Genomic DNA, 22,791 nt, shown 5'->3' on the forward strand with positions numbered 1-22,791 from the left:
CTAGCCTATACTCTGTGGTCTTCTTTGCCCTTCCCCAGTCTTCATGACTTTGCATTTGGCAGGGTTGAATTCGAGAAGCCAGTTTCTGGACCACGTGTCCAGCCTGTCCAGGTCTCTTTGTAGTTCTGCCTGATCCTCATCCAATTTAATCCTTCTCATTAGCTTCATATCGTCTGTGAACAGGGACACTTCTGAGTCTATCCCTTCCATCATGTCATTCACATATATCAAAAATAGCACTGGTCCTAGGACTGACCCCTGTGGGACCCCGCTCGTCACAGGTGCCCACTGTGATACCTCATCACATACCATGACTCGTTGCCTCCCTGTCAGGTATTCTCTGATCCATTGCAATGCCCTTCCTGTTATACATGCCTGATCCTCCAGCTTCTGCACTAATCTCCTGTGAGGAACTGTGTCGAAGGCCTTCCTGCAGTCCAGGAAAATGCAATCAGCCCACCCCTCTCGTGTCTTACTTCTGTTACCTTGTCATAAAACTCCAGAAGGTTTGTGACGCAGGATTTGCCTTCTATGAATCCGTGCTGGTTGTTGTTTATAATATTATTTCATTCTAGGTGCTCCACCACTCTCCTGATAATCTTCTCCATGACTTTGCACACTATACACATCAGAGACACTGATCTGTTGTTTAGTGCCTCATTTCTGTCTCCTTAAAAATGGGGACTACATTTGCCATCTTCCATACCTTGGGTAGTTGCCCAATTTCAAGGGATGTATTGAAGATTGTGGTTAGTGGCACACACAGCATCTCTGCTCCTTCTCTCAGGATCCATGGGGAGATGTTATCCGGACCCCTCGCCTTTGAGGTATCGAGGTCACTTAGCAGCTTCTGCACCTCCTCCTCCGTTGTTTGTGTGTCGTCCAGCACCTGTTGGTATATTCCTTGTTGGTGTTCCCCTCTGTGCTGTCTTCTCAGAGCCATTCCTGTCTCTACTGTAAATACTTCCTTAAATATCATGTTGAGCTCCTCGCATACCTCGTGATCATTTCTTGTGAGTTTCCCACCTTCTTTCCTCAGCCTGATCACCTGGTCTTTGACTGATGTCTTCCTCCTGATGTGGCTGTACAGCAGTTTCGGGTCAGACTTGACTTTCTATGCTATGTTATTTTCATACTGTTGCTGGGCCTCCCTCCTTGCCTGTGCATACTCGTTCCTGGCTCTTTGACTAATCTCCTTATTTTCCTTTGTTCTTTGCCTTCTGTACTTTTTCCACTCTTTATTGCACTTGGTTTTTGCCTCCTTACACCGTCAGGTAAACCAGGGGCTCGTTCTGGTCTTCCCATTATTTCTGTCACCCTTGGGAACAAACCTTTCCTCTGCCTCCTTGCATTATGTTGTTACGTATTCCATCATTTCATTTACCGACTTTCTTACCAGTTCTCTGTCCCACTGAACCTCTAGCAGGAAGTTCCTCAAACCTATGTAGTCCCCCCGTTTATAGTCTGGCTTTTCCCATTCAACTCCTGTTACCCTCTCCATTTGTAACTATGTATTCAAAGCACAGAACCACATGGTCACTAGTTCCTAGGGGCCTCTCATATGTGATGTTCTTAATGTCTGAACTGCTCAGGGTGGACCCAAGGTCCAATCTTGCTGGTTCATCCTCCCCTCTCTCTCTCTCTGGTAGTATCCTTAACATGTTGATGCATGAGGTTTCCCAGTACCACATCCATCATCTTGGCTCTCCATGTTTCAGGACCCCCGTGTGGCTCCAGGTTTTCCAAATCAGTCTCCCTGTGATTGAAATTGCCCATAACCAGTAACTTTGCTCTGCTCGAGTGAGCTCTTCTTGCCACCTCAGCCAGTGTGTCTACTGTCGCTCTGTTACTCTCTTCCTGTTCTTGTCTTGGCCTCCTGCAGTTCTGTGGTGGATTATACATCACTACAATGACTACCTTGTGCTCCCCAGACTGAAGTGTACCTACTATGTATTCACTTTCTCCAATCTCGTCCATTCCTCCCATTTCCTCAAATTTCCATCTGTGTTTTACGAGCAGTACAACCCCTCCTCCCCCTCTACTCCTGTCTTTCCCCAGGATCTGATATCCTGGTGGGAAGATTGCATCTGTTATTGTCTTAGTTTCATTTCTGTGACTGCTATGATGTCTGGGGACTTCTCGTTGATTCTTTCATGCCACTCCTCATATTTGTTCGTTATTCCATCCGCATTCATGTACCAAACCTTCAACTTCTGTTCCAAAACTGTGGTCCTGGGAGGATATTGGGGTTGGGAGAGCAGGAGCCCTGGTGGGAGCCTATGGGGGTTGTGGTGGGGGCAGAGTTCCCATAGGGGGTTGCTGTAGGGTTGGGGTTCGTGATGTGGGGGGTGGGGACAGAGGGATCCGTGTGTGATTGTTGGCCTAGATTGTTCAGTTGCTTTGGGGTTGTCGTGGTTGGAGTCCTGCGGGTGTTTCTGGGGAATGTGTTTGCCCTTCCACCTGTGTCTGGGTTATTCTGCTTTTCTTTGTCACTTCCTCCCATTGCCCCTTTCGTTTTTGCACTCTCTTTCAGTATCCTCCTTTCCTCTTGCGTTCTGTCTCGGTCAAGGTACAGGAAGGCCCCACTTATACGGCGGGTTAGGTTCCAGGCTAGCGCCGTAAAGCGGAAATCGCCGTAAAGTGGAACACCCTTTTTTTCCACTTATAAATGCATACAAACACTAGATAACAAGTTTACACTAACATATATTAAGTTAGCAATAGAACCAGGCATCAAAAAACAATAAAAAGGTACAATACACACATAGTGCACTCATTACTTACCTTAAAATATTTATAGTCTTAATCTAGGGTGAGACAAGTAGTATTTATTGTAAGAAATCAAGTGTGGTATGTATTGTAATAGGCAGGCTATTTCACCAGGCCACCCCACCCACACATACTATTCTATGATATTTAAGCATCCCAGAGCGATAAAATGTATATACAGTTCACTCATTACTTACCTTAAAATATTTGTAGTCTTAATGTAGGGTCAGGAGTAAGTAAATGAGATAAACGAATAAATGAGAGAGAGAAAGAATGAATACATGAGAGGTGACAGGCCAGGCACAGAGTAAACAAACCAGGCTCCCACATCTTATATTTATGTTTATTTATTCTATTGTGGGGTGTATTTATCATCTTTTTATGTTATGTATCGTGTTTATTATATAATTTTGAAAAAAATATCATGGCTGGATTAATGAAAATGTGTATATTAACGTAATATACGACATTTAATGAGACTCAGTATTGTTATTATCACCACTTGTGGAAGTCGTCTGCTACACAGCTCACATTTGTTTATTTATTCTACTGTGGGGTGTATTTATCTTATTTATATGTTATGCATCGTGTTTATTATATAATTTTGAAAAAAATATCATGGATGGATTAATGAAAATGTGTATATTACCGTAATATACGACATTTAATGAGACTCCGTGACTATTGTTATTATGGCGTCACTTGTGGAAGTCGTCTGCTACCAGAGATCACATTTATATTTATTTATTCTACTATGGGGTATATTTATCTTATTTATATGTTATGTATAGTGTTTATTATATAATTTTGAAAAAAATATCATAGCTGGATTAATGAAAATGTGTATATTACCGTAATATACGACATTTAATGAGACTCAGTATTGTTATTATCACCACTTGTGGAAGTCGTCTGCTACACAGCTCACATTTGTTTATTTATTCTACTGTGGGGTGTATTTATCTTATTTATATGTTATGCATCGTGTTTATTATATAATTTTGAAAAAAATATCATGGATGGATTAATGAAAATGTGTATATTAACGTAATATACGACATTTAAATGACTTGATGTATGTAAGTTTATTTAGGTACAGGTATACATAAGTATAATTATCAGAGTATATATAAAATATGAAATAACTTTTAAAAACATTTGAAATTTTGGAGTTTCCAGACAAAATGGAGAGACTTAGTGCTTACTGAGCTCATGGAGAATGTAAACAAACAGGGTGGGGCACGGTGACCGTATTAGAAAGTCAGGTGGGGGGAGCCGTATAGTGAGTTTTGGTCATAATTTGAAATGTCCGTATTAGCGGAACGCCGTAAAGCGGAACGCCGTAAAGCGGGGCCCTCCTGTACACACTCTGGAATTCCAGTTTTTCTCTCAGCCATGCTTTCTCCTGCAGGATCATGGTTCGAGTTGATTCTGCCTTGAAAATTACTTTGAGAGGCCGCTTCCTTCTCCTTGTGAACCACCCATTTCTCCGAAAATTTGCCACCTGGGTCATGTTGCTCTCGCCTATTGCCTTCATGATACCTTCAATTGCTCTTATCTCCTGTTTTCTTTCATCATAGGTTTTCCCTTCGGCTTCCTGGAGCCCATAGACAAAAACTGATCTCTCCCTTTCTTCCTCCCACTGTGTCTCCCATTGCATCCTCTGAGGTGTTTTAGTTCTTTCCCTTGGTGCGTTCCTTCCTTCAGTCCCTTTCCTAGCTGAGGCCCCATTGCTCATTGGTCTGTCTTTCCTGCTCAGCTGTTCCTGGCCCCTGCAGGAGTCTGGTAGAGTCCCTGCATATATCCTAGCTCCTTCAATGTCTCCCAACCTCTCATTTGTTCCTAGTGTGCTCCTTGTCTTTGCCTTGGTCCTGTGTGGGCCTGACAGGACCTTTGCATACAGTATAGCTTCCTTGCTCCCTCCAGTTCCCTTGTCTGTGTCTGATGTAATATCTGTACAGTGGACCCCCAACATTCGATATTAATCTGTTCCTGAGAGCTCATCGAATGTCAAAAATATTGAAAGTCGAATTAATTTTCCCCATAAGAAATAATGGAAATGAAATTAATCCGTGCAAGGCACCTTACATGCCCTACACACACACCACCTCAAGCTGACCACATCATCATGAGGAGCCAGTCTATCAGCATCCTGTCGGCCAACTTTAGAGGTTTCATTACTAATGTTGGAGAGCTCACACACAGTTTTGTGAACACTCGACGTCCCGACATGATAGCTGTTGTTGAAACATTTTTGGATGTCAGGACTCCAGAAAATTTTGCAAGAATTGCTGGCTACACCTCACGGATGAGAAGAGACAGGCAAGGGCAAAGAGGAGGTGTTGCTGTGTGCTTCTCTAAAAGTGTTCATGCCCAGCACATTGATGTTGCCACCCCTACACATCTTGAAATGATGTTCTTCAAGCTCTGCATAAACACTAGTACCTCTGTACTAGCATGTGCAATGTACGGACCTCAGTGGCAACATGCAGACCCCATCAACTTCCTAATGGAAAATATTGACTCCCTTCTGCTACAACACAACTGTCAACATATCATAATTGTTGGTGACCTCAACCAGCACCTTATACAGAGGGACTTTGATGATCTTCTTGCAGTGTTTGACATGAGAAACTTTGTTGATTTCCCTACTCACATCTCTGGCTCCTCCCTTGACCCAGTAGTGAGTGATCTGGCAGAAGGCATAGTCACTTGTCAACCCCTCGGCTATGTTGGATTGTCTGACCACAAGGCTGTTTTTACAACACTTAAGATCCCAACAGAACGAGGTGAGGAGTCCACACGCACAACCTGGCTATGGGAAAGAGGTAATTGGCCAGCCCTTCGACCTGAGCTCGCCACCACCGATTGGAATGCTCTTCTCCAAGGGGATGTTGACAACCAAGTGAAAGCCTTCACTGGACACATCCTTAATCTACAACAAGAACACATTCCTCACCGGCAATATGTGATGAAGCCTACAGATCAGCCTTGGTTTGGCTTTCATTGTAGAGAGGCTGTTACTGCTAAGTACAAAGCATGGCGAAGGTATAAGAGACATCCTACCACCTATAACAGGAACTTGCACAGGCAAGCCTGTAGGCATATGGGTGACACTCGAAAGTGGGCCATTGCTAAATGGGAGGTGGACACTAAAAGAAAGCTAGCATCAGGTAGGGTAGGCTCCAAAACCTGGTGGTCCCTGGTCAAGGACAGACAAGGTTATCTGCCTGATTAACTCATTCTACCTCTAAATCGACAGGATGGGACAACCTCTACTAGTAGTCAAGAGAAGGCGGACCTCTTTGCTGAACACTGCTACCAAAATGCAAGTTCCTGATCCAGCAAGGGACCCTCCTTGGCTAGCTGCAAGAACTGTGTTAAAACTGTCAGTGGTGACAATAAGGCAGAAGGAGGTGCACATCCTTCTTAAATTGCTTGACCAAGAAAAGGCTGTAGGCCCAGACAAGTTGAGCCCAAGATTGCTGAGAAGATGTGCAGACCAGCTAGCAGCACCTCTAACTCACATCTTTCAGCACTGCCTAGTACAGTGTAAATGGCCCTCTCTATGGAAAGAAGCAAATGTGGTCCCTGTTCACAAAAAGAAGAGCAGAGCAGAAATCAGCAACTACAGACCAGTGTCACTCCTGTCAATCACTGGTAAGATCCTTGAGACAATAATCTCAAGACAAACGACAGAGTTTTTTGACTATCACTCACTACTTTGTGATCGTCAATATGGCTTCAGGAAAGGTTACTCTGCTGCTGATCTGTTTTTAAACCTCTCCACTAAGTGGCACCAGTCACTGGATGAATCCAAAGTCAGCTGTGTGGTAGCACTGGACATTGCTGGCGCTTTCGACCGGGTGTGGCACCAGGGCCTCTTAGCAAAACTTCAAGCACTGGGAATTGCAGGCTCTACGCTAAGTCTCCTCAGTGATTACCTGAGGAGACTTATGGTAGATCTCTAAGTGTAGTTCTCAATTGAAAGGAATCAGCAAGACATCTTATTGGGGCAAGTGTTCCACAAGGAAGAGTACTGGGACCATTGTTATGGAATGTACTTCAACGACCTTCTTCATCTCATCCCAGAATCACATGCATATGCAGACGACTGTACACTGACATTCACTTATCCAAGAGAAGAAATGCCAGCTGCTCTAAGCTACATCATTCACCAGCTGAGAGCTATATCAGCTTGGGGAAATAGATGGAAAGTAACATTTGCACCTGAGAAAACGCAAATGATGATCGTCTCTAGGCACCATGATGGTAATGCTGGTGCAGTAGTAAGGATGAATGGGAGGGTGTTGGCACCTAGAGAAGTTGATATCCTTGGGGTGAAATTTGACTCCAAACTAACCATGAAGAACCATGTTGTAAATCTAGCAAACAAGGCAGCCAGGAAGCTTACAGCACTTTGCCGTATCTTGCATCTGCTTGACAGTAGGGGTTGCAAGATTCTGTACTAGGCACAAGTATGCTCACACCTTGAGTATGCCCCACTTTCTTGGTTTGCCTGCCCCCCGTCCCCCTCTCATCTTTGACTGCTTGACAGAGTAGAGAACAGAGCAAGACGTCTCATCTCTCGCCTGGACCCATCCTGGATAGATCTGTCATTTCAGGAGAGCCTTCAACACAGGAGGGATGTGGGTGGCCTTACTGTTATGTACAAGGCCAATATTGTCAAAATACCACACTTGGATCCACTTCGAGGACAGCGTGAAACAAGCTTTTATGCCACAAGACGGGCAGAAAGCAGCAACTTCACTCTGGCTGTACCCTTCTCCAGAACATCACTCCATCTGAGATCATATATACCCAGAATGACTCGAGTATGGAACACATTCGTACAGCATAATGATGTCAACGAGATAACGTCAGTTGATCAATTGAAAATGCTGGCCCACAGATGGCTCCAACTTCATCCTGTTCCCTACTTGTATGTCTCATAACAATAAAAATGCTTTCAAATGAGCTGATGTAGGTAACAGCTCTTAGCTTGTCAATAAAGTTAGGAATCCTTAACCTGTAAATAGCTGTCAATAAAACTAGGGATCCTTAACCTTGTCAAACCCTGTGTAAAAAAAAAAGAGGGAGAGAGAGAGAGAGGGAGGGAGGGAGATGGAGAGGGAGGGAGGGAGATGGAGAGGGAGGGAGGGAGATGGAGAGGGAGGGAGGGAGATGGAGAGGGAGAGAGAGGGAGGAAGAGGTAGGTAGGTAGAGGTGAGAGAGAGGGGGAAAGAGAGAGGGGGGAGGGTGGGAGACAGAGAGAGTGAGGGAAGGAGACAGAGAGAGGGAGGGAAGGAGACAGAGGGAGGGAGGTAGGTAGGTAGGTAGAGGAGAGAGAGAGGGAGGGAGGGATCCTTAACCTTGTCAAACCCTGTGTAAAAAAAAAAGAGGGAGAGAAAGAGAGGGGGGGAGGGAGGAAGGGAGGGAGGGAGAGAGAGGGAGGGAGAGGGAGGGAGGGAGGGAGGTAGGTAGGTAGAGGTGAGAGAGAGAGAGAGGGAGGGAGGGAGATGGAGGGAGGGAGATGGAGGGAGGGAGGGAGGGAGATGGAGGGAGGGAGGGGGAGGGAGATGGAGGGAGGGAGGGGGAGGGAGATGGAGGGAGGGAGGGGGAGGGAGATGGAGGGAGAGAGGGGGAGGGAGATGGAGGGAGGGGGAGGGAGATGGAGGGAGGGGGAGGGAGATGGAAGGAGGGGGAGGGGGGGAGGGAGGTAGGTAGGTAGGTATGTAGGTAGAGGTGAGAGAAAGGGAAGATGGATGGACGATGTTTGTGTGTGTGTGTGTGTGTGTGTTGTTTGTGTTGTGTTTGTGTATGTGTGTATTCACCTAATTGTGGTTGCAGTTGAGAAAGTAAAACCTAACAAATCCCCAGGCCCTGATGAACTGTTTGCAAGGGTGTTAAAAGAATGTAAAGAGAAACTTAGCAAACCTTTGGCTAATCTTTTCAACATATCACTACAAACTGGCATAGTGCCAGATAAGTGGAAAATGGCAAATGTAATACCTATTTTCAAAGCAGGTGACAGCTCCTTAGCTTCGAACTATAGACCAATAAGCCTTAACTCCATAGTGGGAAAATTTATGGAATCAATAATTGCCGAGGCAGTTCGTAGCCATCTTGAAAGACAAATTGATTAATGAATCTCTACACTAGTTTTACAAAGGGGCATTCCTGTCTTACAAATTATTGGGAAGGGGGGGGTGGCACTCGATGTCCATGATCATTTAAATTGTTGCATAAAAATGGGTATAAAATCTGAAACACATACTGAGTCTGTTTGGGTAGAATTTTCAGAGGGGCATGAAAAATTGATTTTAGGCGTGATATACCTTCCCACAAACTTGGATAGTGACCGAGGAAGACTACTCTGGGAGGAAATTGTTAAGGCCACAAGGCACGATAACGTGGTAATTCTAAGGGACTTTAAATTTAGTAATATTGATTGGAATTTTCTGACTGGGAATTCAGAATCAAACAACTTTTTAGAAGTAGTTCAGGATTGTTTTTTGAAGCAGTTTGTGATAGAGCCTACAAGAGGAAATAACCTGCCTGACTTAGTTCTGGCAAACAAGGAATCCCTTCTTAATAATTTAGAAATTTCAGAGGAACTTGGTGCTAGCGACCACAATTCAATTACATTTAGCATTGAATGGAAGTATGATAGTAGGGATAACTCGGTAACAGTCCCAGATTTTCGCTTAGCAGATTACGATGGGCTTAGAGAACACTTATCATCTGACTGGGGTAACGAAGATAGCTATCAATATGACAGTTTTCTGAACACTATACATGCTGCCCAAAGAACATTTATCCCGTATAAAGAAATTAGATCAAATAGAAATGATCCAAAATGGATGAATAACAGGCTCAAATATCTATTAGGGCATAAGAAAGGAATTTATAGACATATCAAAAGAGGTGAAGGTCATCTTATGAATCAGTATATTGACATTAAGAGGGACGCTAAAAAGGGAATAAGAAAAGCTAAACAGGATTATGAAATTAATGTTGCTAGGGATTCAAAAACGAACCCAAAAAGTCTTTTGCAGGTGTATAGAACAAAAGTCAGAGATAAGATAGGGCCCCTTAAAAATAACTCTGGGCATCTTACTGACAAAGAGAATGAAATGTGCTCGATTTTAAATAATTATTTTTTCTCGGTTTTTACACAGGAAGACACTAACAGTATCTCAGTAATTAATTTTTATAGTGGCCCTGAAGAAGATAAATTATGTAACATCACAATCACTAGTGAAATTGTTACGAAACAAATAGACCGACTGTAGCAAAATAAGTCGCTGGGACCTGATGAGATTTTTTCAAGGGTTCTTAAGAATGCAAAATGGAATTCTGTGAACCATTAACTAATATTTTTAATTTATCTCTTCAAACAGGTGTAGTGTCTGATATGTGGAAGATGGCTAATGTAATTCCTATTTTTAAAGCAGGGGACAAGTCGTTACCGTCAAATTACCACCCAGTAAGCCTGACCTCAATTGTAGGCAAATTACTAGAGTCAACTATAGCTGAGATTATAAGAAGCCATCTGGATAAGCATAATCTGATTAATGATTCTCAGCATGGATTCACGACAGGCCGTTTTTGTCTAACTAATTTATTAACTTTCTTCAGTAAAGCTTTTGAGGCTTTTGATCCCGATAAAGAATTTGATATTATTTACTTAGATTTTACAAAGGCTTTTGATAGAGTTCCGCACCAAAGACTGTTAAAGAAAGTGGCAGCTCATGGCATTGAGGGAAAAGTGCTCTCATGGATCGAGTCATGGCTCACAGACAGGAAGCAGAAAGTGTCCATAAATGGGGTTAAATCTGAGTGAGGATCTGTAACAAGTGGCGTTACACAGGGATCAGTCTTGGGTCCGTTGATGTTTATAATATACATCAATGATCTTGATGAGAAAATTACTAGTGAAATGAGCAAATTCGCCGATGACACAAAGATAGGTAGGATAATTGATTCAAACATAGATATCAGGGAATTTCTGGAGGATTTAGACAAACTCAATAACTGGTAAGAAAAGTGGCAGATGCGTTCAGTGTAGATAAATGCAAGGTTCTAAAGCTCGGGAGTGTCCATAACCCTAGCACTTATAAGTTAAATAATGTAGAACTTAGCCATACAGATTGTGAAAAGAACTTGGGGGTTATGATCAGCAGTAACCTTAAACCGAGACAGCAATGCCTAAGCGTATGTAATAAGGCAAACAGATTACTGGGATTTATATCTAGAAGTGTAAGCAACAGAATTTCAGCGGTTATATTACAGCTTTATACATCATTGGTAAGGCCTCACCTAGATTACGCAGCTCAATTCTGGTCTCCATATTACAGAATGGACATAAATTCGTTAGAAAACATTCAGCGTAGGATGACTAAATTAATACATGGCATTAGAAATCTTCCTTACGAAGAGAGATTGAAGATCCTTAAATTACATTCACTTGTAAGACGAAGAATGAGGGAGACATGATCGAAGTGTATAAGTGGAAGATGGGTTTTAACAAAGGAGATATAAATAAGGTCTTAAGGATATCTCTCCAAGAGAGAACCCTCAGTAATGGATTCAAATGAGACAAGTTTAGATTTAGAAAGGATATAGGACAGTACAGTGGACACCCGCTTTACGATCAGCTCCCAATGCCACCAATTATGTAAGTGCGTTTGTACGTGTATGTTTGGGGGGTCTGAAATGGACTAATCTACTTCACAATATTCCTAATGGGAACAAATTCGTTCAGTACTGGCACCTGAACATACTTCTGGAATGAAATAATATCGTAAACCAGGGGTCCACTGTATTGGTTTGGAAATAGGGTAGTTGATGAGTGGAACAGTCTACCTAGTTGGGTTATTGAGGCTAAAACCTTGGGTAGTTTCAAATTTAGGTTGGATAAATACATGAGTGAGAGGGGGCTGGATTTGAGTGGGACTTGCATATGAGTGGATAGAGTTATCAGAGCTTATTTCTTGGGTGGCATTGAAAATTAGGTTGGGCAAATGTTTTGTTAGTGTGATGGATTGTGAAAGACCTGCCTAGTATGGGCCAACAGGCCTGCTGCATTGTTCCTCCTTTATGTTCTTATGTTCTTAACTTTTTTCATTAAGGTATTTGAGGAGGTAGATAATGGTATTGAATATGATATTGTGTATATGGACTTCAGTAAGGCTTTTGATCGAGTTCCACTTCAGAGACTATTGAGGAAACTTAAGGCACATGGAATAGGAGGAGAAATTTTTTCGTGGGTAGAGGCATGATTGACAAATAGGCAGCAGAGAGTTTGCATAAATGGGAAGAAATCAGAATGAGGGCACATCACAAGTGGTGTTCCACAGAAGTCAGTGTTGGGCCCCTTGTTGCTCACAATTTACATATACGACACAGATGAGGGAATAAATAGCGACATAAGCAGATTTGCTGATGACACCAAAAATAGGGCGAGCAATTCATTCTAATGAGGACATTAGAGCACTCCAGGATGATTTGAATAGACTGATGCAATGGTGGGAGAAGTGGCAGATGCAGTTTAATATAGACAAATGCAAAGTTCTAAATGTTGGAAAGGATAATAACCACCTGGAGTCTACCTGAAGGTTGTTCCGGGGATCAACGCCCCTGTGGCCCAGTCCACAACCAGGCCTCCGAGTGGATCAGGGCCTGATCAACCAGGCTGTTACTGCTGGCCGCATGCGGTCCAACGTACGAACCACAGCCCAGCTAATCCGGCACTGACTTTAGGTATCTGTCCAGCTCTCTCTTGAAGGCAGCCAGGGGTTTATTGGTAATTCCCCTTATGCTTGGTGGGAGGCTGTTGAACAGTCTTGGGCCCCGGACACTTATGATGTTTTCTCTTAGTGTACCAATGGTGCCTCTACTTTTAATTGGGGGTATTTTGCATCGCCTGCCCAGTCTTACTTTCGTAGGGAGTGATTTCTGTGTGCAGATTCGGGACCATTCCTTCCAGGATTTTCCAAGTATAGATTATGATATATCTCACTCTCCTGCATTCCAATGAGTACAAGTCAAGTGCTTTCAAGCGTTCCCAGTAGTTAAGGTGCTTGACAGAAGTTATACGTGCAATAAAGGTTCTCTGTACACTCTCTAGATCTACAATTTCACCTGCTTTGAATGGGGATGTTAATGTACAGCAGTATTCCAGCCTAGAGAGAGCAAGCGATTTGAAAAGGATCATCATCGGCTTGGCATCTCTCGTTTTGAACGTTCTCATTATCCATCCTATCATTTTCTTTGCACTTGTGATCGTGACACTGTTGTGATCCTTGAAAGTGACATCCTCAGACATTACTACTCCCAGGTCTCTTACATTATTTTTCCACTCTATTGTATGGCCAGAGTTTGTAGTATACTTTGTTCTAGTTATTATCCCTCCAGTTTTCCATAACGGAGTAGTTGGAATTTGTCCTTATTGAACATCATATTGTTTTCTGTTGCCCACTAGAAAACTTTGTTTATATCTTCTTGGAGGTTAACCGCATCCTCAATAGATGACAGCCTCATGCAGATCCTAGTATCATCTGCAAATGATGATACGGTGCTGTGGGTTATATCTCTGTCTATGTCTGATATGAGGATGAGGAACAGGATGGAGGTGAGTACTGTGCCTTGTGGAACAGAGCTCTTCACTATGGGAGCCTCCGATTTAACTCTGCTGACCACTACTCTTTGTGTTCGATTGGTTAGGAAGTTGAAGAGCCATCTCCCCACTTTGCCAGTTATTCCTTTAGCACGTATTTTGTGTGCTATTACACCATGATCGCACTTGTCAAATGCTTTTGCAAAGTCTCTGTATATTACTCTGTATTCTGATTTTCTTACAGTGCATCCAAGGCCATATCATAGTGATCCAGTAGTTGTGAAAGGCAGGAGCAACCTGCCCTGAATCCATGTTGCTCTGGATTGTACAGTTTTTGGGAATCCAGGTGGTTTCCAGTCCTGCTTCTTAACACTCTTTCAAAGATTTTTATAATGTGGGACATTAGAGCTATTGGTCTATAGTTCTTAGCTAATGCTTTGCTGCCACCTATATGGAGTGGAGCTATATCCGTTGTTTTAGGTGACTGTGGAATTTCACCCATGTCCAAGCTCCTTCTCCATAGTGTACTTAGGGCACGTGAGAGGGATTTCTTGCAGTTCTTAATAAACACAGAGTTCCACGAGTCTGGACCTGGGGCTGAGTGCATGGGCATGTTGTCAATGGCTTTTTCAGAACCTATTGGAGTTAGGGTAATGTCGGAAAACTGGCATACATTTATGAAGTTTTGAGGCTCATTCATGAAGAAATCATTTGGATCGTCAGTCCTCAGACTGATTAGTGGCTCACTAAACACAGAGTCGTACTGGGATTTCAGTATTTCACTCATTTCCTTGTTGTCATCTGTGTAGGTCCCATCCTGTCTGAGTAAGGGCCCGATACTAGATGTGGCCTTTGCCTTGTTTTTGGCATATGAAAAGAAATATTTCAAATTTCTTTCAATTTCACTAATAGCTTTAAGCTCCTCCTGTCTCTCCTGGTTCCTGTAAGAATCCTTTAACTTAAGTTCGAGAGTTTCCACTTCCCTGGTCAGCGCCTCCTTTTGTGTATCAGATATTCTAGCATTCCTGAGGAGCTCAGTGATTCTTCATCGTCTTCTGTAAAGGGAGCGTCTTTCGCTCTCCAGTTTACTCCTGTTCTTCTTCTTTCTTAGGGAAATACGTATGCCTAAAATCCGCTTCAGCTACCAGGAAGTTGATCCTTTCAAGGCACTGGTTTGGATCCATATTATTTAAGATATCTTCCCAACATGTTTCATTTAAGACATGGTTTACGTAGTCCCAGTTGATGTTCTTGTTGTTGAAGTTGTATTTTGTGAAGACACCTTCACAGGTACATGCATTTTGCTGATCAGGACCCCTATGCATGTAAGTCTGGACTTTGATTAGATTGTGATCGGAATTAGTTGTTTTTGATATTGTTATGTCTCTTACCAGGTCCTCATTATTTGTGAAGATAAGGTCAAGTGTGTTTTCTAGTCTTGTTGGCTCCACTATCTGCTGTCTTAAGGTGTGTTTTTCGCAGAGACTTAGTAGCTCGTGTGTGTGACCTTTCATCTGCGCTACCTCCGGGGACTGTTGCAGCTATGACATTGTTTGCTACATTCTTCCATTTTGTATGCCTTAGGTTGAAATCACCAAGCAGTAAGATGTTTGGGGATGGAGCTGGAAGATTTTCCAGACAGTAATCAATTTTCAGTAGCTGTTCCTTGAACTGTTGGGAGGTTGCATCTGGTGGCTTATATACAACCACGATGACTAGGTTTTGGTTCTCGATCTTTATTGATAGAACTTCAACTACATCATTTATGGTGTTCAGCAACTCCGTGCAGGTGAGCAACTCTTTGACGTACAGGCCAACCCCCCCTTGTTGCCTGTTCTTTCTGTCGCATCTAAAAAGGTTGTAACCACGTATCCATATTTCACTGTCAAAGTGATCTTTTGTGTGAGTCTCTGTGAAGGCTGCAAACATTGCATTAGACTCCTCTAGAAGTCCACTGATAAAAGGTATTTTGTTGTTGGTGGATGGTTTAAGGCCCTGTATATTAGCAAATATGAACGAGGTTGTATTCTGTGTTTGTTGGGGGAATCTTAATATTACAGATTGTGAAAAGGATTTAGGAGTTTTGGTTAGCAATAATCTAAAACCAAGACAACAGTGCATAAGTGTTTGCAATAAAGCTAACAGAATCCTTGGCTTCATAGCAAGAAGTATAAATAATAGAAGTCCTCAGGTTGTTCTTCAACTGTAAGTCAGTTCCTGATCAGCCGGGCTGTGGCTCGTACGTTGGTTTGCGTGCAGCCAGCAGCAACAGCCTGGTTGATCAGGCGCTGATCCACCAGGAGGCCTGGTCACAGACCGGGCCGCAGGGGCGTTGACCCCCGAAACTCTCTCCAAGTAAACTCCAGGTAATACCCTTGGTTAGGCCTCAGTTAGATTATGCTGCACAGTTCTGGTCACCATATTACAGAATGGATACAAATACACTGGAAAACATACAAAGGTGGATGGCAAAGTTGATCCCATGCATCAGAAATCTTCTCTATGAGGATAGACTGAGGCCCTGAATCTGCACTCTCTAGAAAGGTGTAGAATTAGGAGGGATATGACTGAGGTGTATAAATAGAAAACAGGAATAAATAAAGGGGATGTAATAGTGTGCTAAAAATATCTAGCCTTGACAGGACTTGCAGCAATGGTTTTAAGCTGGAAAAATTCAGATTCAGGAAGGATATAGGAAAGCACTGGTTTGGTAATAGAGTTGTGGATGAGTGGAACAAAGTCCCGAGTACAGTTATTGAGGCTAAAACGTTGTGTAGTTTTAAAAATAGGTTAGATAAATACATGAGTAGGTATGAGTGGGTGTGAATTGGCCCTGACAAGTTTGTGCTGCTGGGTCAGATGCCATGCTCCTTCCTTAAGTGGAGGTGACCTGACTGGGGGGGCCATTGGTCAAGGCCGGGGGTTGACATGGACCTGCCCCACATGGGCCTGTAGGCCTGCTGCAGTGTTCCTTCTTTCTTATGTTCTAACAACACAAGACGGGCAGCCAGCAGCAACTTCACTCTGACTGTAACCTTCTCCAGAACATCACTTCATCTGAGATCATTTATTTCCTAGATGAATCGAGTCTGGAACATGTTCATACAGCATAATGATATCAACGAAATAAAGCCAGTTGATCAAATGAAATTGCTGGCCCATAGATGGCTTCAACTTCATCCTCTTGCATATTTGCATGTTCATAATGATGAAAAGGCTTTCAAATGAGCTGATGTAGGTAACAGCTGTTACCTTGTAAATAAAGTCAGGAACTTTAACCCAACCTTGTAAAACACTGTTAAAGAGAGAGAGAGAGAGAGAGAGAGAGAGTGAGAGAGAGTGAGAGAGAGTGAGAGAGAGAGTGTGTGAGAGTGAGAGAGAGAGAGAGAGAGAGAAAGAGAGTGAGAGAAAGAGAGAGAGAGAGTGAGAGAGAGTGTGAGTGAGAGAGAGAGAGAGTGAGTGAGTGAGAGTGAGTGAGTATAGTAGTAACACACCGTCACTATGGCTACCTGCATATATAATGTAACAGCCATTCTGACGTAACAATATTATTATTTTTAATACTATTAGTATAGAATTATTATTATAAGTATTATTAATATAATTATAATTAATAATAATTATAGTTATAATATAATATTTTCCAGGATAGCAGCAGACTGGTAGAGATGCTGGTAGGAAAGACTACCACTACCACCACCACCACTACCACCACCACCAGTACCACCACCACCACTACCACCGCCACCAGTACCACCAGTACCACCACCACCAGTGCAACTACTACCAGTACAACTACCAGCAATGCTTGTACTACCAGCCTGGAGTCACTACCACCATCGTCTGCCTTGACACTACCATCGTCGGGGGTTCGAATCCCCGACGATGAACTGACTTCACTCTCCTGGCTCCAGGACTCCAACCTCCTGCGTGGTGAGTCCTCCTGAATACAAGTTATGTACTCTGGTAGTAGTATTTACTTAACACAAGTTATGTACACTGGCAGTAGTAGTCAATGCAAGTCTGGTACAAGTTATGTACTCTGGCAGTAGTAGTCAACAGCACAAGCATGGTACAAGTTATGTACTCTGGCAGTAGTAGTCAACAGCACAAGCATGGTACAATTTATGTACTCTGGCAGTAGTAGTCAACAACACAAGCCTGGTACAAGTGATGTACTCTGGCAGTAGTAGTCAACAGCACAAGCCTGGTACAAGTTATGTACTCTGGCAGTAGTAGTCAACAACACAAGCCTGGTACAAGTTATGTACTCTGGCAGTAGTAGTCAACAACACAAGCCTGGTACACGTGACATACTCTGGCAGTAGTAGTCAACAACACAAGCCTGGTACAAGTTATGTACTCTGGCAGTCCACTATCACGCGAGCAAAGGGTTAAGGGGTGTTAGAAGAGGACAATTAAGGGGTTACCAAGGGTAAAGGCCATTAAAGGCAGAGTGGCCGATCAATACTCAACTTTATGGCCAGTAATTAACCCTAACTGCCCTTAATTAATAATTATCCTAAGTGATCCAGTGTTTCCTGACACCAGCCATTGTGTAGTGACGACCAGGTGTATCTACCTGGTATGTTGACCAGGTGTGTGTACCAGGTATGTTGACCAGGTGTGTCTACCTGGTATGTCTACTTGGTGTGTTGACCAGGTGTGTCTACCTGGTGTGTCTACATGTGTCTACCTGGTCTGTCTACGAGGTCTGTCTTCCTGGTATGTGTACCAGGTGTGTCTACCTGGTGTGTCTACCAGGTGTGTCTACCTGGTGTGTCTACCAGGTGTGTACCTTGAATGTCTACCAGATGTATGTGTACCTGGGGTGTCCACCTTGTGTGTCTACCAGGTGTGTCTACCAGGTGTCTGGTGTGTGTCTACCAGGTGTCTGGTGTGTGTCTACCAGGTTTATGTACCTGTGTATGTCTACCAGGTGCTTGTATCTACCAGGTGTCTACCTTGTGTGTGTGTCTACTTGATGTGTGTCTACCTGATGTGTCTTCCAGGTGTCTCTACCTGGTGTGTCTAGCTGTTGTGTGTCTCTCAGTTTTTACACAGGAAGACACTAACAATATTCCAGTAATTAATTTTTACAGTGGGCTAGAAGAAGATAAATTATGTAACATCACAGTCACTAGTGAAATGGTTGTGAAGCAGATAGACAGACTGAAGCAAAATAAGTCGCCGGGCCCTGATGAGGTTTTTTCAAGGGTTCTTAAGGAATGCAAAATGGAACTCTGTGAACCATTAACTAATATTTTTAATTTATCTCTTCAAACAGGTGTAGTGTCTGATATGTGGAAGATGGCTAATGTAATTCCTATTTTTAAAACAGGGGACAAGTCGTTACCGTCAAATTACCGCCCAATAAGCCTGACCTCAATTGTAGGCAAATTACTAGAGTCAATTATAGCTGAGATTATAAGTAGCCATCTTGATAAGCATAGCTTGATTAATGATACTCAGCATGGATTCACAAGAGGCCGGTCTTGTCTAATTTATTAACTTTCTTCAGTAAAGCTTTTGAGGCTGTTGACCACAATAAAGAATTTGATATTATTTACTTAGATTTTAGTAAGGCTTTTGATAGAGTTCCGCACCATAGACTGTTAAAGAAAGTGGAACAGTACTCAGTGGTCAGTCGTCACGTGAGGTCACAGACCCTGAGCTGCTTTGGGGATTAGTGTGGACGGTTACAAAGCATGGCTTGCTTCTGCAGTGTTTTAAAAATTGAGGTTGGAGAGTTGAAGGAGGAGGTCTTGCTTCTCCAGGAGGAGATTAGGAGGCTGAAGGTCCACCTCAATGGGTCTGGGAGAGAGTGTGAGGTGGCTGGAGTTGTGGGGAATGAGGCTTCTAGCAGTGAGGTGCAGTCTGTCTCTCGCTGTGAGGAGGCTGTAGCTGGGGAGGTAGCAACGGCTACCAGCAGTGAGGTGCAGTCAGCACCTGCTACAAGTGGCGAGTGGTTCACAGTAATGGAAGGCGCATCAGAGTAAGGAAAGTTAAGAGTGAAGATCTGAAGGTAGGAAATCGCTTCTCTGTTCTTCAGGATGAATGTACTTCAGTGGCCAGTGAAGGTAAGGGTACTACTGCCCCTGCTAATGGAGGTAAGCGCATTCTTGTGGTTGGTGACTCTCAGGTAAGATATATTGACCGTGCTTTTTGTAATAGGAATAAGAAGATGAGAGACAGAGTGTGCTTCCCTGGAGCTGGTGTTGGGGACATTGTCAACAGGCTGGATAATATCACGTCAGGTAATGGGAACAAGCCCATTATCTGTCTCAGTGCTGGTGGAAATGATATTGGGAAGGGTAGGAGAGAAGAGCTGCTAGATAAGTACAGGTCAGCTATAGATTTCATTAAGTCTAAGGGAGGGATCCCAATCATATGTAGCATCTTGCCTAGAAGGGGAGTAGGAAATGAATGGTTGTCTAGGGCAATTGGTGTAAATTGCTGGCTAGACAGATACTGCAAGGAACTTGCAATCCCATTCATTGACAACTGGAACAACTTTTATGGCAAACATGATATGTATGCAAGGGATGGGGTACATCTCTCTGGGGCTGGGGTGGTAGCACTTGCAGACTCGATTGAGAAGGCCATTGGTGAAATGCCTATGATTTTAAACTGATGGAAGATAGAGGTATGGGTGTGTGTGGGAAACAAGCAGGTTGCAACACTTGGGTTGGAAACAGTAAATGTATAAAAGGCATTCAGCATGAAGTTATAAATAAAGACAATAGATCAGGTCAGCAAACAAAGGGGGACAGCAGAGGGCAGCAAGGGACTAGCTCCCTTAAGGTTTACTATACTAATAGCAGGAGTGTAAGAAATAAGATAGATGAGCTAAGATTAATTGCAAGTGCAGGAAACATAGATATTATTGCTATAACAGAGACCTGGCTTAATCTGAAAGATAGAGAGATGCCCTCTGAATGTCACATACAAGGCTATAAATTATTCCACACTGACAGGGTCAACAGGAAAGGTGGTGGAGTAGCGATGTATGTCAGAGACAATTTAAATTGTTGTGTTAGACAAGATATTAAATTAGAAGCGTCAGCCACTGAATCTGTTTGGTTACAGCTTCTCGAGGGCCGAGAAAAACTAATTTTGGGTGTGATTTACAGGGCCCCAAATCTTGATAGGGAGTGCAGTAAACTTCTATGGGACGAAATTCGTAAGGCATCTACATACGAAAATGTTGTGCTAATGGGAGATTTCAACTATAGACAGATTGACTGGAGCAATTTGACAGGAAATTTAGAGTCAGGTGACTTTCTTGATACGATCCAGGATTGTTTTTTAAAACAGTTTGTGACAGAGCCAACTAGGGGAAATAACCTCCTTGACTTGGTTCTTGCCAGTAGGGAAACACTAATTAATAATCTTGAGGTTAATGATGAGCTTGGGGAAAGTGATCACAAATCACTCAGTTTTAATATATCATGGAATTCCCCTAATAATGGCAATCAAGTCTCCGTCCCTGACTTTCGCTTGGCTGATTTCATAGGACTGAAAAATTACTTAGGTGGGCTGAACTGGAATGACCTGACTAAGGGTCAGGTAGGTGGTGATGGTTGCCGATATGATGCTTTCCAGGGCATAGTTCTAGCTGCTCAGTCAAATTATGTTCCAAATAGGGAAATCAGATCAAACAAAAATGATCCTAAATGGATGAACAATAGATTAAAATATCTGATTGGTCAAAAGAGAGGCATATATAGGCAAATCAAAAGAGGAGAGGGGCAATTGAGAAATCGATATATTCAGTTAAAGAGAGAAATAAAAAAGGGAATTAGAAAAGCAAAAAGAGATTATGAGGTTAAAGTTGCAAGAGAATCGAAGACTAACCCAAAAGGATTCTTTCAGGTATACAGAAGTAAGATCAGGGACAAGATAGGCCCACTCAAAAGTTCCTCGGGTCAGCTCACAGACAGTGATAAGGAAATGTGTAGAATTTTTAACACATACTTCCTCTCAGTTTTTACACAGGAGGATACCAGCGATATTCCAGTAATGATAAATTATGTAGAACAGGACGATAATAAACTGTGCACTATTAGGGTCACAAGTGACATGGTCCTTAGGCAAATAGATAAATTAAAACCTAACAAATCCCCAGGCCCTGATGAACTGTATGCAAGGGTTCTAAAGGAATGTAAAGAGGAGCTTAGCACACCTTTGGCTAATCTTTTCAACATATCACTACAAACTGGCATGGTGCCAGATAAGTGGAAAATGGCAAATGTGATACCTATTTTCAAAACAGGTGACAGGTCCTTAGCTTCGAACTATAGACCAATAAGCCTAACCTCCATAGTGGGAAAATTTATGGAATCAATAATTGCCGAGGCAGTTCGTAGCCACCTTGAAAAGCATAAATTAATCAACGAATCTCAGCATGGTTTTACAAAGGGGCGTTCCTGCCTTACGAATTTATTAACTTTTTTCACTAAGGTATTTGAGGAGGTAGATCATGGTAATGAATATGATATTGTGTATATGGACTTCAGTAAGGCTTTTGACAGGGTCCCACATCAGAGACTATTGAGGAAAATTAAAGCACATGGGATAGGAGGAGAAATTTTTTCCTGGATAGAGGCATGGTTGACAAATAGGCAGCAGAGAGTTTGCATAAATGGGGAGAAATCAGAGTGGGGAAGCGTCACGAGCGGTGTTCCACAGGGGTCAGTGTTGGGCCCCCTGCTGTTCACAATCTACATAAACGACATAGATGAGGGCATAAAGAGCGACATCGGCAAGTTTGCCGATGACACCAAAATAGGCCGTCGAATTCATTCTGACGAGGACATTCGAGCACTCCAGGAAGATTTGAATAGACTGATGCAGTGGTCGGAGAAGTGGCAGATGCAGTTTAATATAGACAAATGCAAAGTTCTAAATGTTGGACAGGACAATAACCATGCCACATATAAACTAAATAATGTAGATCTTAATATTACGGATTGCGAAAAAGATTTAGGAGTTCTGGTTAGCAGTAATCTGAAACCAAGACAACAGTGCATAAGTGTTCGCAATAAAGCTAATAGAATCCTTGGCTTCATATCAAGAAGCATAAATAATAGGAGTCCTCAGGTTGTTCTTCAACTCTATACATCCTTGGTTAGGCCTCATTTAGATTATGCTGCACAGTTTTGGTCACCATATTACAGAATGGATATAAATTCTCTGGAAAATGTACAAAGGAGGATGACAAAGTTGATCCCATGTATCAGAAACCTTCCCTATGAGGATAGACTAAGGGCCCTGAAACTGCACTCTCTAGAAAGACGTAGAATTAGGGGGGTTATGATTGAGGTGTATAAATGGAAGACAGGAATAAATAAAGGGGATGTAAATAGTGTGCTGAAAATATCTAGCCTAGACAGGACTCG

General features: G+C 42.8%; 1 protein-coding gene across 7 annotated transcripts in view; it reads left to right on the forward strand.

Moving 5' to 3' along the window:
- LOC128699684 (forkhead box protein N2) overlaps positions 1-22,791 on the forward strand; it is a 369,048-nt gene that overhangs the window by 216,711 nt on the left and 129,546 nt on the right. For all 7 annotated transcript variants that reach the window (XM_070099452.1, XM_070099455.1, XM_070099453.1 and 4 more), the window contains one exon: positions 17,038-17,323. In XM_070099452.1, coding sequence (XP_069955553.1) covers positions 17,038-17,323 — 286 coding nt within the window. The remainder of the gene's footprint in view (positions 1-17,037; positions 17,324-22,791) is intronic.

Source organism: Cherax quadricarinatus, chromosome 67 (genome assembly GCF_038502225.1).
Source record: "Cherax quadricarinatus isolate ZL_2023a chromosome 67, ASM3850222v1, whole genome shotgun sequence".
Lineage (NCBI taxonomy): Eukaryota > Metazoa > Arthropoda > Malacostraca > Decapoda > Parastacidae > Cherax > Cherax quadricarinatus.